The sequence below is a fragment of the Trachypithecus francoisi genome, unplaced genomic scaffold, assembly GCF_009764315.1.
Source record: "Trachypithecus francoisi isolate TF-2019V2 unplaced genomic scaffold, Tfra_2.0 Lachesis_group0, whole genome shotgun sequence".
Taxonomy (NCBI): Eukaryota; Metazoa; Chordata; class Mammalia; order Primates; family Cercopithecidae; genus Trachypithecus; species Trachypithecus francoisi.
Genome location: NW_022681453.1, coordinates 151,858,349 through 151,873,476, shown reverse-complemented (window position 1 = coordinate 151,873,476; position 15,128 = coordinate 151,858,349). Strand labels below are relative to the sequence as shown.

The window sequence follows — 15,128 nt, the reverse complement described above, 5'->3', positions numbered from 1 at the left end:
GTGCACACCACCACACCCAGCTAATTCTTTTTCATTGAGATGGAGTATCGCTCTGTCGCCAGGCTGGTGTGCAGTGGCACGATCTCGGCTCACTGCAACCTCCAGCTCCTGGGTTCAAGCAATTCTCCTGCCTCAGCCTCCCAAGTAACTGGGACTACAGGTGCATGCCACCACACCAAGCTAATTTTTGTATTTTTCGTAGAGAGACGGTTTCACCATGTTGGCCAGATGGTCTCGATATCTTGATCTCGTGATCCACCTGCCCCAGCCTCCCAAAGTGCTGGGACTGCAGGCATGAGCCACCATGCCTAGCCAATTCTTTTAAATTTTTTTTTGTAGAGATGGGGTTTCACTATATTACCCAGGCTAGTCTCAAACTCCTGGCCTAAAGCGATCCTCTCAGATTGGTCTCCCAGAACGTTGGGATTACAATCGTGAGCCACCGTGCCCAGCCTGCCTTAGGAATTTGTAATGGGTAACCTACTTCAAGACTTTTAAGTACCTATGAATAATCTTAGAAATGAAGGTAAGAATAAAAATGATACCCAAAAAAAAACTAAGATTTTTTCATTTTCAACTTACATTTGTTTCATTCATTAGTCAAAATAACTAACCCTCACAAATCTATTTTATTAAACAATATAAAACATAGGTAAATGTTTTGATATAAATAGATGTAAGTAAAAACCATCTATTTCCCAACCCTGCATTTTTGTTAAAATAAAAATTGTAACATTTTGTTAATATAGTTAAATGTAGATATACAAACAGCAACATTTTAAGGATCAAAACTCAACTAAAGGCTGGGCCTGGTGGCTCATGCCTATAATTCCAACACTTTGGGAGACCTGAGGTCAGAAGTTCGAGACCGGCCTGGCCAACATGGTGAAACCCCATCTCTAGGAAAAATACAAAAATTAGCTGAGCATGGTGGTGCACACCTATAGTCCTAGCTACTCAGGAGGCTGAGGCAGAAGAGTTGCTTGAACCCGAGAGGCGGAGGTCGCAGTGAGCCATTGGTAAGATCATGCCACTGCACTCCAGTCTAGGAGACAAGAGTGAAACTCCATCTCAACAACAACAACACAACAACAACAGTTCATTTAAAGAACCCTCTGTCACTAATTGGTAATTCTTCCAGCCATACCTTAATCTAACCCTGCACCTATGCCTAGATTGAATAAGACCGATCCTCTCTAAATGATAATGAATTTGTAACTTGGAAATTAAATTCACTTTCCCTCAGTTGCTCCCCCAGCTACTATGGAGACTGCCCATCTTGCAACAGGTGGTCTATACCTCCTGCTTAAGCTGCCACAGGAAATCAAAGGCAATGTGAAAGGACTCTTAAAAATCAAAAACAGGCTTGGCACAGTGGCTCATACCTGTAGTCCGAGCACTTGGGGAGGCAAAGGCGACAGAAGGCCCCAGTCTAGGAGTTCGAGACCAGCTGGAGGAACACAGCAAAATCCTATGTCTACCAAAAATACAAAAAATTAGCTAGGCGTTGTGGCACACACCTGTGGTCCCGGCTACTTGGAGGCTGGGGTGGAAGAATCACCTGAGCCCAGGAAGCCAAGGCTGCAGTGAGCCGTGATTATACCACTGCACTCCAGCCTGAGTGACAGAGTGAGACCCTGTCTCAAAAAAAAAAAAAAAAAAATCAAAAATGGCAAATATTTCATTCTTCTACAAACTTATTTACTGGTAGATGCTGGCTAAGGACTTTATTAAATGTACATACAACTTTCTCTATTAGTTTAAGTTGCCCTAATACTGTTTGTGGTTACACTTTATCAAACAGAACATAAATACTCACTCCATCACTGTGTTTTGTACCAAATGTAAACTAAATACTACTCATAATTTTAAAAATCTTTTTAAAAATTTAAATTTTCTGATAAACAATATACAGGCAAGTCAGAAAAGGTTATAAAGTACTTCCATGATAGAATACTGGCTCAATGGTCCCCTTCCCAAAAATATAGCAGATACTCTAGTCATATCCAGGCACCTTTAACTTAAAAAGAAAAAAAAAAACTTTAATCTTTACTCTGCCAAAGACATTCTGTTTCCCTTAAAGCCAGTCCCAATTATTCATACATATTACTCTAGTTTATACTATACAAAGGGAATCCCTCAAGTTTCCTACTTACCAAGGCAACTATTGGTATAGGCACACCAAATATCTCTTCATCCACTGATCCAAAATTGTGGCTTCAAATAAAATTCATTAAAAAGTTAGTTTATATTACTTTTAAAACTCAGCAAATTGTTTTTTTGCATAAGCCAAAAAGTTACATAACAAACACACAAGTCCTTCAAACGTAATAAAATGCTTTTCCCCACAAAACAAAATGAATTCAAGAACCATTGTGCTAGTTACCATGTCTGATGTTTATTATTACCTTGTGTCCCTCACGGGAGGTAGGAGAGAAAGTGGTATCGAAATTAGAGAGGTAATTATCCCACTCCAACACATCTGAGCATAAAAACATACCATCAGAATATGCATATTTACATATATCAAACCTCTAAACATATACCAAAAAATCATGTTGTACATGATATATTTATCAATTAAAAATAAACTAATTTTAAACATTTAAATCTATATTACACAAAAATGTATGATTCAAAAATAAGAAAAAAAAAATTTACCTTATATGGGTCGAAAAGTCCAGTTGTACTAGCATTTGAAAAATCTGTGGCATATACAGAACCTAAATTTAAATAGGAAAAATACATTTATTATCAGATAGTATAAATCAACACCTATCCATAGTGTATAATATAGACCGTTGTCTACCCTCAAATTCATTCCAAAATGTGTGTTTTCTTTCTTTCTTTCTTTTTTTTTTTTTGAGATAGGGTTTCACTTGTTGCCCCGGCTGGAATACAATGGTGTGATCTCAGCTCACCGCAATCTCTGCCTCCCAGGTTCAAGTGATTCTCCTGCCTTAGCCTCCCAAGTAGCTGGGATTAGAGGCATGTGCCACCACGCCCGGCTAATTTTATATTTTTTAGTAGAGATGGGGTTTCTCCATGTTGGTCAGGCTGGTCTCGAACTCAGCCTCAAGTGATCCGCCCGCCTTGGTCTCCCAAAGTACTGGGATTACAGGCGTGAGCCACCGCACCCGGCCCAAAATGTGTATTTTCAATGTGAAGTCTCCAAAAGCAATTTCCCACTTAATATTATGAACTTTTATAGTTGTGCAAAAGTACTTACATATATGTTGTCACTTTATGATCCCCCAGTTTAAAGATAACAAAGAGGCTCAAAGATGTTAATGTCACCCATAGTTATACCCACTAGCAAAATGGCAGATTTGTGACTGAACTTGTCTTATCATTCTTGAAATTAAGACTGTTCCCGGCCGGGCGCGGTGGCTCAAGCCTGTAATCCCAGCACTTTGGGAGGTCGAGGCGGGCGGATCACGAGGTCAGGAGATCGAGACCATCCCGGCTAACCCGGTGAAATCCCGTCTCTACTAAAAAAATACAAAAACTAGCCGGGCGAGGTGGCGGGCGCCCGTAGTCCCAGATACTCCGGAGGCTGAGGGAGGAGAATGACGTAAACCCAGGAGGCGGAGCTTGCAGTGAACTGAGATCGCGCCACTGCACTCCAGCCTGGGCGACATGGCAAAACCCTGTCTCTACTAAAAACGCAAAAAATTAGCCAGGCATGGTGGCACATACCAATAGTACCAGCCACTCAGGGGGCTGAAGCAGGAGGATCGCCTGAGCCCAGGAAGCTGGGGTTGCAATGAGCCATAATTACACCATTGCACTCCAGCCTGGTTGACAGAGCGAGGCCCTAGCTAAAAAAAAAAAAAAAAAGTAACTTCTACTTTTTTCAGGCAAATCATTTCTCTTGATCAAATTTCAGTTACTTAAAATAGATCTTCCAGGTCATCTTTACCTTTTGTGAGCTTATACAACAACCAGGTATCAACAGTTCCAAAGCAGCAATTTTCTTCTTCAACTGCCTTTTGCACCTTGAAAACACAACAGCACAAAATCGATTCAAAAAGGCCAAATTACTAAGTGCATGATTAAATGCAGATCAGTGATACAATATAAACCCATTTTAATAAAAATTAATATGTACACAGAAAAAATTTCTAGAACATATTCCAAATGGTTCTAAGTGATTATTATACAGGGAATGAGATCTGGCCGGGAGAGAGAGGGAAGATTTTCATTTTCTATATAATATTTCTGAAAGGTTTTAGTTTTATACCAAGCATGTGTTAGTTACTTTTATGTTTTTGTTTTTGTTTTTTTTAAAAAAAAGCATATACATTTTTAGTTTAAACATACACTAGTCGGCTGGGTGCAGTGGCTCACACCTGTAATTCCAGTACTTTGGGAGGCTGAGGCAGGTGGATCACCTAAGGTCAGGAGTTCGAGACCAGCCTGGCCAACATGGTGAAACCCCATCTCTACTAAAAATGCAAAAACTGGCTGGGCACGGTGGCTTACACCTGTAATCCCAGCACTTTGGGAGGCCAAGGTGGGCAGATCATGAGGTCAGGAGATCAAGACCATTCTGGCTAACACGGTGAAACCCCATCTCTACTAAAAAATACAAAAAAAAAAAAAAAAAAATTAGCTGGGCATGGTGGTGGGCGCCTGTAGTCCCAGCTACTTGGGAGGCTGAGGCAGGAGAATGGCGTGAACCCAGGAGGTGGAGCCTGCAGTGAGATGAGATCACATGACTGCACTCCAGCCTGGGTGACAGAGCGAGACTCCGTCTCAAAAAAAAAAAAAAAGCCCAAAGCTGGAATGGTATACTACGGCCCACAGGCCAAATCCAGCCTATTCTCTGTTTTTGTACAGCAAATTAAAAATGGTTTTCATAATTTTTAATGGTTAAAAAGACAAAAGGAGAATATTTTGTGACACATGAAAATTATATGAAACTCAAATTTCAGTGTCCATAAATAAAGTCTTATTGGAACACAGCTATGCTCAATTGTTACCTACGGCTGCTTTCATGGCAGAGTGGTTGTGACAAAAACCTTATGCCCCTCAAAGCCTAAAATATTACTAACAGGACAATTCTTGGCATAAAGCATGCCAAGGGAAACAGAAGTGTCAACACCTCTTTAAACTATAATAGCTAGTAGAGAAACTGAAATGCCTATTAGGGTGTTATTAACAAACTGAAAAACAATTTCTTGAAAAAAAGTTTATCACCTCTATAACTCTTATGTGTCCTTCAAGACCAGCATTTCCTGGCTTTGTCCAAGCCTGGCCCACTCCCACACTCCTTCTAACTCAGTCTGTAGCATCCTATGGATAGCTTCCGTTTAGCCATTATCTCACACCATTACTGCCTCTCTACTAGACCTTTAGCTCTTTAAGGGCAGGGACAAGATTGCATTTATATTCATAACCCCAACACATAGGAGGGTTCCCAGCAAATAGCAGATGTTCCAAAAAATACTTAAGTAAGTAAATAACTGAAATAAAAGGAAAAGCAAATGGAAACATTTAAAGATAAATTATACTTTAATAGTAGAAAGGATCAGTAAAATGAAAACAAATGACATGAGTTCCAAAAACGAAGTCATTTATGGGTTATTTATAATACAAGTACTTTAAGATTCCATTCAAGAGTTATGTCACTTAAATATGGAGTGCTTTAAAGTAATATTATATTTCAAACTCTTGTTAAATTTAGAATTTTTATTCTAAAATTTGTTCCAGATATAATTTTTTTAATAGCCAAAAGTTAACCTGTATTTCAGTGAGTAGCACAATGCCTGACAGGTGTTCCATCTATTAAAAAAATATTTATGAGCCAGGGTCTCTGATAGGTGCTAGGCCCCTAGGAGGCTAGAGTAACACAGAGTAGACACTGGGGCTTCCTAAGGTAGGAGGACCAAGGTCAACCTCCCTCACATTGGCTAATGACTGCAAATGGCTCTACCCTAAGAGCAGGAGTAAACTAGAAGGACAGGCTCTCATAGGAACTACAAGTCAGATTTGAATCATCTCAATTAGTAAGTTGGATTGAGATAATCCTGTTAACTGGAAGAATGGAAGAAACAAACATAAATCGTTATCTAGAGCAAGATAGCATTATGTTAAGGCTCTCAAATTCTACATACAATTTTACAAATATAATGTCAAGATCACATATATACACACAAATAAGTAACCAGGCATATGAAGAAACAACATGGAAGAGGCCGGGCGCGGTGGCTCACGCCTGTAATCCCAGCACTTTGGGAGGCCGAGACCGGCGGATCACAGGTCGGGAGATTGAGACCATCCTGGCTAACATGGTGAAACCCCGTCTCTACTAAAAATACAAAAAAAACTAGCCGGGCGAGGTGGCGGGCGCCTGTAGTCCCAGCTACTCAGGAGGCTGAGGCAGGAGAATGGCGTGAACCCGGGAGGCGGAGCTTGCAGTGAGCCGAGATTGCGCCACTGCACTCCAGTCTGGGCGACAGAGCGAGACTCCGCCTCAAAAAAAAAAATAAATAAAATAACATGGAAGAAAAACAAAAACAGGAAAAAAAGACAGTCTATGGGAGCTACAGATGTTGGAATTCACAGTCATGGACTTTAAAATAAACATGCTAATTATATGGGAAAAAATATAAATTATAGAACTAAAAAATTAGGAACTTAATGGGTTTTAACAGCACATTAGAAACAACTGAAGAGTGAATAATAGAATTGGAAGATAGGTTGGAATAGGCTGGGTAGAATGAAGCAAGGAAAGACAAAAGGATGGAAAATATGTAAGACAGGGTTAGATATATAGGGGATTTAGTGAGAAGGTCTAAACTTAAAAATGTACAAGAGGGGACTCCAATTTTCTGTTTGATAGGTAAAGAGCTTGGAAGTCATTACTTATATCCTCACACACACACAAAAAAAAGTAAACTGAAAATCAACAACTCTCCTTAGATCCATAGAGAGTTGAGGTCTTAGGGCAATGGCCCATATTTGGGCTTTGAGAAAAAAAGAAGATAAGGAGAATGGAGCAGAAATTACATCTGAAGAGATAACAGCTGAGAATTTTTCAAAATCAACAAAGACCTCAAGCAACAAATTCAAAAAGCCCTACAAACCCCAAGTAGCTTGCATAAAACACACTAAACTTAGATAATAAGCGCAGAAAATGTGTTTGATAAATTCAGTACCCACTCATAATAAAAAGTGTCAGCAAGCTTAGGAAAGAAAGAGAACTTCCTTAATTTGATAAAGTACAAAGGATAGCACCCCAAAACCTAATTCATACTAAGTAAAGAAACGTTGAAAGCCTTTGGTCCAAGATCAGAAACAAGAAACAGAATTAATGATCACTCCTTCTAATCAACATATCCTGGAGGCCCTTGCCAATGAAAAAGAAAAATAGTGTTAAACCAGTAGAAAAAAAATCTAGTCATTTGCAAAAGACATAACTGTACACACAGAAACATCCCTTGCAAAAAAAGCTATTAGATAAGTTACTAGAATAACTGAGTGAATTCAGCAGTATTACTGGATTAAAGGTCAATTCATAAAAAATAACTATATTTCTAAAGACCAGTCCAAAAGAAGTATAAATAAATTTTTTATTTTTTGAGACAGAGTCTGGCACTCTCGCCCAGGCTGGAGTGCAGTGGCACAGTCTCAGCTCACTGCAACCTCCACCTCCTGGGTTCAAATGATTCTTCTGCCTCAGCCTCCCGAGTAGCTGGGACTACAGGTGTGCACCACCAGGCTCGGCTGATTTTTGTATTTTTAGTAGAGACAGGGTTTCACCATATTGGCCAGACTGGTCTTGAACTCCTGATCTCGTGATCTGCCCACCTCGGCCTCCCAAAGTGCTGGGATTACAGGCATGAGCCACTGCGCCCAGCAAGAAGTATAATAATTTAAAGGACTAGTTAAAATAGCTACAAAAGATATCAATTGCCTAACAATAAGTCTACACATTAACAAAAAATTTAAGTGGGGCTATGTGCGATGGCTCGCACCTATAGCCCAGCACTTTGGGAGGTCAAGGTAGTAGGATCACCTGAGCTCAAGAGTTTGAGGCCAGCCTGGGAAACATAGCGACACTCTGTCTCTATTATAAGTGAAAAAATTTGGCTGGGCTCTGTGTCTCACACCTGTAATCCCAGTATTTTGGAGGCCGAGGCAGGTGGATCACTTGAAGTCAGAAGTTCAAGACCAGCCTGGCCAATATGGTGAAACCCCATCTCTACTAAAAATACAAAAATTAGCCACCTATTATAATCCCAGCTACTTGGAAGGCTGAGGCAGGAGAATCACTTGAACTCAGGAAGCAGAAGTTGCAGTGAGCCGAGATGATGCCAAGGCATTCAACCTGAGTGACAGAGTGAGTCTCTGTCTCTAAACAAATAAATAAATAAACAAATAGTGAAAACATTAGCCAGGCATAGTGGCACACGCCTGTAGTCCCAGTTACTCAGGAGGCTGGGGCAGGAAGCTCACTTGAGCCCATGAATTTTGAGGCTATGAGACACGATCATGCCACTGCACCCCAGCCTGGGTGACAGAGCAAGAATCTGTCTCTAAACAAACAAAAATTTTTTTTAATGGGAAAAGATCTGAACAGACACCTCACCCAAGATATACCGATGCTAAATAAGCACATGAAAATATGCTCTGTATCACATGTCATTAGGGAATTGTAAACAATGAATATTACTACACACCTATTGGAACAATAAGATACTACTACACACCTATTAAAATAGCTAAAATCCAAAGCACTGACAACATCAACTGTTGGCAAGGATATGAAGCAAGAGGAACTCTCCAACTGTTGGCAGGAATGCAAAATGACACAGCTACTTTGGAGGATAGCTTGATAGTTTCTTATAAAACTAAATGCAGTCATACCATATGATCCAACAATCATACAGCCATTTACTCAAATGAGTTGAAGATTTATGTCCAAATAAAAACCTGCACACAAAAGTGTATAGCAGTTTTATTCATAATTGCCAAAAGCTGGAAGCAACCAAGATGTTTTTCAATAGGTAACTGGATAGGCCGGGCACGGTGGCTCATGCTTGTAATTCCAGCAGTTTGGGAGGCCGAAGCAGGTGGATCACTTAAGGTTGGGAGTTCGAGAGCAGCCTGGCCAACATGATGAAACCCCGTCTCTACTAAAAACACAAAAATCAACTGGGCATGGTGGCGGGCACCTGTAATCTCAGCTACTTGGGAGGCTAAAGCAGGAGAATCGCTTGAACCTGGGAGGTGGAAGTTGCAGTGAGCCGAGATCATGCCACTGCACTCCATCTCAAAAAAAAAAAAAAAAAAAGTGATTGGATAAACTGTGCCACATTCAGACAATGGAATATTATTAGGTGATAAAAGATATGAGCTATCAAGGCACAAAAATACATGGAGAAACCTTAAATGCATATTGCTAAGTGAAAGAAGCCAGTGTGTAAAGTCTATATACTGTATGATTCCAACTATATGATATTCTGGAAAATACAAAGCTGTAGAGACAATAAAAATATATCAATGTTACCCAGGGTTCAGAAAGAGATGTGAGTAGGTGAAGGATAGGGGATTTTTCAGGGCAGTGAAACTATGGTATATAATAGTACTGCAATGGTAGATACATTACATTAATAATAATGTTTCCATATTGGTTCATTAATTGTAACAAATGTACTACCATAATACAAGATGCTAATAACAGCAGAAACTGTTGGATATGGAAACTATATTTACTGCTAAATGTTTCTGTAAACCTAAAACAACTCTAAAATTAAAGTGTATTAATTTATTAGAAAACAAAGGACTGAGGTACTTCACAAAAGGATATACAAATGGTAAATATGTGAAAAGATATCAACTTTGTTAGGAAATAGAGTAATGCAAATTAAAGCCACAATGAAATTGAGAAATGTGAGTTTTCCCATACTGTTCCTTTTTCAAGATTCTTTTGCTAATCTGGGTTCCTCAAATTTCTAGGTGAATTTTAGGATCAGCTTGTCTGCTACAAAAAAAAAAAGAGGAATTTTGGTAGAAATTGTGTTGTACCTATAGATAAATCTGAAGAATACTATAATCTTAACAGTATTAAATATTCCAATCCATGTATATGTCTTTCCATTTATTTAGGCCTTCATTAACTGTATTCAACAATGTTTTGTACTTTTCAAAGTATATATTTTGTAATTAAGCTTATCCATACGTATTTTATTCTTTTTGATGTTTTTGTAAATGAAATTGTTTTCTTTTTTTCCTTTTTTTGGCAGGAGGAGACAGCATCTTGCTCTGTTGCCCAGGCTGGAGTGCAATGGTGTGATTTCGGCTCACTGCAACCTCTGTCTCCCTAGTTCAAGCGATTCTCCTGCCTCAGCCTCCCACATAGGTGGGATTACAGGAGTCCACTGCCATGCCTGGCTAATTTTTGTATTTTTAGTAGAGACGGGGTTTCACCATGTTGGCCAGGCTGGTCTCGAAATCCTGATCTCAGGTGATCCACCTGCCTCAGCCTCCCAAAGTGCTGGGATTACAGGCGTGAGCCACTGTGTCCAGCCGAAATTGTTTTCTTAATTTCATGTTCTAGTTGTTCATTGCTAGTATATAGAAACACGATTAATTTTTAGCTGTATGCGGTGGGTCACACCTGTATTCCCAGCAGTTTGGAAGGCTGGGGTGGAAAGATTACTTGAGCTCAGGAGTTCAAGAGCAGCTAGGACAAAATAGGGAGACTTTGCTTCTACAAAAATTTTAAAAATTAACTGGGGCCAGGCACGGTGACTCACACCTGTAATCCCAGCACTTTGGGAGGTCGAGGTGGGCGGATCACTTAACGTCAGGAGTTCGAGACCAGCCTGGCCAACATGGTGAAACTCCGTCTCTACTAAAAATACAAAAGTTATCTGGGCGTTGTGGTGCATGCCTGTAGTCCCAGCTACTTGGGAGGCTGAGGCAGGAGAATCGCTTGAGACTGGGCGGCAGAGGTTGCAGTAAGCCAAGATCATGCCACCGCACTCCCGGCTGGATGACAGAGTAAGACTCCATCTCAGAAAAAAAAAAAAAAACTTAACTGGGCATAGTGGTGTGCGCCTGTAGTCCCAGCTACTCAGGAGGCTGAAGTAAGAGGATCTCTTCAGCCTGGAGGTTGAGGCTACAGTGACTGCTATTGTGCCACTGTACTCAAGCCTGGGTGACAGACTGTCTCAAAAAAGAATTTTTTTTTTTTTTTGTATATTGATCTTATACCCTCTGACCTTACTACACTCATTTATAATATTAGTGCTAATTTTTTTTAGGAAATTCCTTAGGATTTTCAATATACAAGATCATGTCATCTGCATCATAGAGATAGTTTTACTCCTTCCTTTCCAATCTAGTTGCCTTTTATTACGTTGTCTTGCTCAACTGCCCCAGCTTAGAACCTCTCATACAATGTTAATTAGAAGTGGTGAGAGTGGACATTTTGTCTTATTTCCAAACTTAGGAGAAAAACATTCAGTCTTTGACTATTAATTATGGTGTCGGCTGTGAGTTTTTCACAGATCAGGTTGAAGCACTTTCCTTCTATTCCTAGTATGTTGAGCATTTTAGCAGGCACTAGATATTGTCAAACACTTTTTTCTACATCTACTGACATGATCTTTTTTTTGTCCTTTATCCTATTAATATGGTGTATATTAATTTTCTATTTTTTTCATTTACCAGTTCTAATAAAAGATCCACATTAATCGATTTTTGAATGCTAAACCAATCCTGTATTCTTGGGATAAATCCCACTTAGTCATGATATATAATCCTTTTTATATGTTGCTGGATTTGACTTGCTAATATTTTGCTGAAGTTTTGTGTGTGTGTGCGGTTTTTTTCCAGAGACAGGGTCTTGCTCTATCATCCAAGCTGTAGTGCAGTGGTGGTGTGATCCTAGATCATTGCTGTCTCAAACTCCAGGGTAAGCAATCCTCCCATGCCAGTCTCCCAAGTAGCTGGGACTATAGGTGTGTACTACTATACCCAGCTAATTTTTTAATTTTTAATTTTTTTGGAGAGATGGTGTCTTGCTATATTGCCCAGGCAGGTCTTGAACTTCTGGGTTCAAGCAATCCTCTTGCCTTAGACTCCCAAAGTGCTGGGATTACAGGCATGAGCCACCACACCCAGCCTTGTTGAGGATTTCTGCATTCGTATTCATAAGGAATATTGGTCTGTCAGTTTATTTTCTCTTGATGTCTTTGATTTCGTTATCAGAGAATAATGGCCTAAAAGAAAGAGCTGGGAAGTATCTCTCACTCCAATAATGGAAGTATAATCCACTATTGATGGGGTATTAAAGTCTCCAACTATTACTATTCAATTGTCTATTTTCCCTTTCTATTTTTTGGAAGAAGTTGTGAAAGGACTGTGTTAATTCTTTAAACTTTTGGTAGAATTCACTAGTAAAGCCATCTGGCTCTGGGCTTTTCTAGGTGAGAATTTATTATTTGTTACTTCAATCTCTTTACTTGTTATAGATTTACTCAGATTATTTATTTCTCCTTGAGTTATTTCCAGTAGTTTGTGTTATTTCTAGGAAATTTTTCATTTTATCTTGGTTATCTAATTTGTTGGCATGCACTTGTTCATGGTATTGCCTATTAATGCTTTTTATTTCTGTGAGGTATTAATATCCATAATTTCATAATAATTCATAATTTTAGTTATTTGGGTTTTCTCTCTTGTCTTTGTCAGTTTAGCTAATCTTTTCAAAGAAGCAACTTTTGGTTTTATTGATTTTCTTCACTGTTTTTCTATTCTCTATTGCATTAATTTTGCTCTAATTCAATTATTTCTTTCCTTCTGCTTGTTTTGGATTTAGTTTGCTCATCATTTTCCACGTCGTAAGGTAGAATGGTAGGTTATTGACTTGATATTTTTCTTCTTTTTAAATATACTCTTCTACATGTAATATAGTCTTACTATAAATTTCCTTCTAAGTACTTTATCTGCATCTAATACGTTTTGGTATGTTGTATCTTATTTTCATTCACCTCAAAGTATTTCTTAATTTTCTCTTACGATTTCTTCTTGGACTCATTGGTTATTTTTAAGTGTGTTGTTTAATCTTCATATTTTAGAACTTCCCAAGATTTTTCTGTTACTTTTAATTTGAAGCCTTTGTGGTCAGACAACAGACTTCGTATGATTTCAATCCCTTTAAATTTACTGAGGCTTGTAGTATGGTCTAGCCTATGATCTATCCTGGAGAAAGTTCCATGTACACTTCAGGAGAATGTATATTCTGTTCTCGGGTAGAGTTTTCTATAAATGTCTGTTAGGTCTAGTTAGTTGTTACTGTTAATCAACTTTCTATTTCCTTGTTAATCTTCTGTCTAGTTATTCTATTCATTATTGAAAGTGGTTGGCCGGGCGCGGTGGCTCAAGCCTGTAATCCCAGCACTTTGGGAGGCCGAGACGGGCGGATCACGAGGTCAGGAGATCGAGACCATCCTGGCTAATACGGTGAAACCCCGTCTCTACTAAAAAAATACAAAAAACTAGCCGGGCGACGAGGCGGGCGCCTGTAGTCCCAGCTACTCGGGAGGCTGAGACAGGAGAATGGCGTGAACCCGGGAGGCGGAGCTTGCAGTGAGCTGAGAGCCGGCCACTGCACTCCAGCCTGGGCGGCAGAGCAAGACTCCGTCTCAAAAAAAAAAAAAGAAAGTGAGGGCCAAGCACGGTGGCTCTCGCCTGTAATCCCAGCACTTTGGGAGGACAAGGCAGGTAGATCATGAGGTTAGGAGATCAAGACCCTCCTGGCTAACAAGGTGAAACCCATCTCTACTAAATATAAATTAGCCGGGCGTGGTGGCGGGTTCCTGTAGTCCCAGCTACCTGGGAGGCTGAGGCAGAAAAATGACGTGAACCCAGGCGCTGGAGCTCGCAGTGAGCCGAGATCATGCCACTGCACTCCAGCCTGGGTGACAGAGCGAGATTCTGTCTCAAAAAAAAAAAAAAGGAAAAAAAAAAAAAGGAAAGTGGGGCACTGAAGTCTCCAACTATCCTGCTTGACTGTCTATTTTTCCCTTCAATTCTGTCCATTTTTGCTTCATGTAGTGTGGACCTCTGTTATTAGGTGTTTATAACTGTTATATATTTATGATGAATTGACCATCTTATCACCGTAAAATTCCCTTTTTATCTCTAGTAACATATTTTTGTTTTAAAATCTATACTGTCTGATGTTAATATAACCACTCCAGTTTCTTATAGTGACTGTTTACATGATATATGTAACTGTTTACATGATATAGTGACTGTTTACATGATATCTTTTCCACTCACTTACTTTTAACCTCTTTATATTTTTTAAATCTAAAGTGTGCCCCTTATAGACAACATATAATTAGATCTTGTTTTTTTATCCAGTCTAAAATCACACTCAGATATTATTACTTACCAACTAGGATGGCTAAAATATAAAAAACTAATAATGTCAATTACAGTCGTAAATGAAATAAAAAGTCCTCTGATCACATACTGATAGAGAGTGTGTAAATTGTCATTACCACTTTGCAAAAGTGTTTTTGACATTATCCATTAAAGATAAAGATATATGGCTGGGCGTGGTGACTGATGCTTGTAATCCCAGCACTTTGGGAGGCCGAGGCGGGCGGATCACGAGGTCAGGAGTTCAAGACCAGCCTGGCCAACATGGTGAAACCCCATCTCTACTAAAAATACAAAAACTAGCTGGGCATGATGGCGTGCGCCTGTAATCCCAGCTATTCAGGAGGCTGAGGCAGGAGAATTGCTTGAACCTGGGAGGCAGAAGTTACAGTGAGCCGAGATCGCACATTGCACTCCAGCCTGGGTGACAGAGTGAGACTCCATCTCCAAAAAAAAAAAAAAGTGAAGACATATATAAACATTCATGCCCTAAAAATTCCATTCCTATGTATAGACATAGCAATTACATGTACACCAAGAGATGCATTAATCATAACAGCTAAAAACAGGAAATAACCCAAATGTACATGAATAGAATAAACTAGGGTAAAATCATACATTGAACAGCAAATAGCAATGAAAATATAAGCAAAGTAATTTACACACAACACTGCTATATGTCAAAAACATGATGTTGAGCAAAAGGAGTCTGACACAAAAGAATT

The 15,128-nt window shown here is 39.3% G+C and overlaps 1 protein-coding gene across 3 annotated transcripts in view; it reads right to left on the bottom strand.

Annotated features, from left to right (window-relative positions):
- The window catches only part of GK5 (glycerol kinase 5), a 68,880-nt gene that overhangs the window by 19,955 nt on the left and 33,797 nt on the right, over positions 1-15,128 (bottom strand). For all 3 annotated transcript variants that reach the window (XM_033212431.1, XM_033212429.1, XM_033212432.1), the window contains exons 6-9: positions 3,923-3,998; positions 2,662-2,723; positions 2,409-2,482; positions 2,157-2,217 (exon numbers count right to left, since the gene is read on the bottom strand). In XM_033212431.1, coding sequence (XP_033068322.1) covers positions 2,157-2,217; positions 2,409-2,482; positions 2,662-2,723; positions 3,923-3,998 — 273 coding nt within the window. The remainder of the gene's footprint in view (positions 1-2,156; positions 2,218-2,408; positions 2,483-2,661; positions 2,724-3,922; positions 3,999-15,128) is intronic.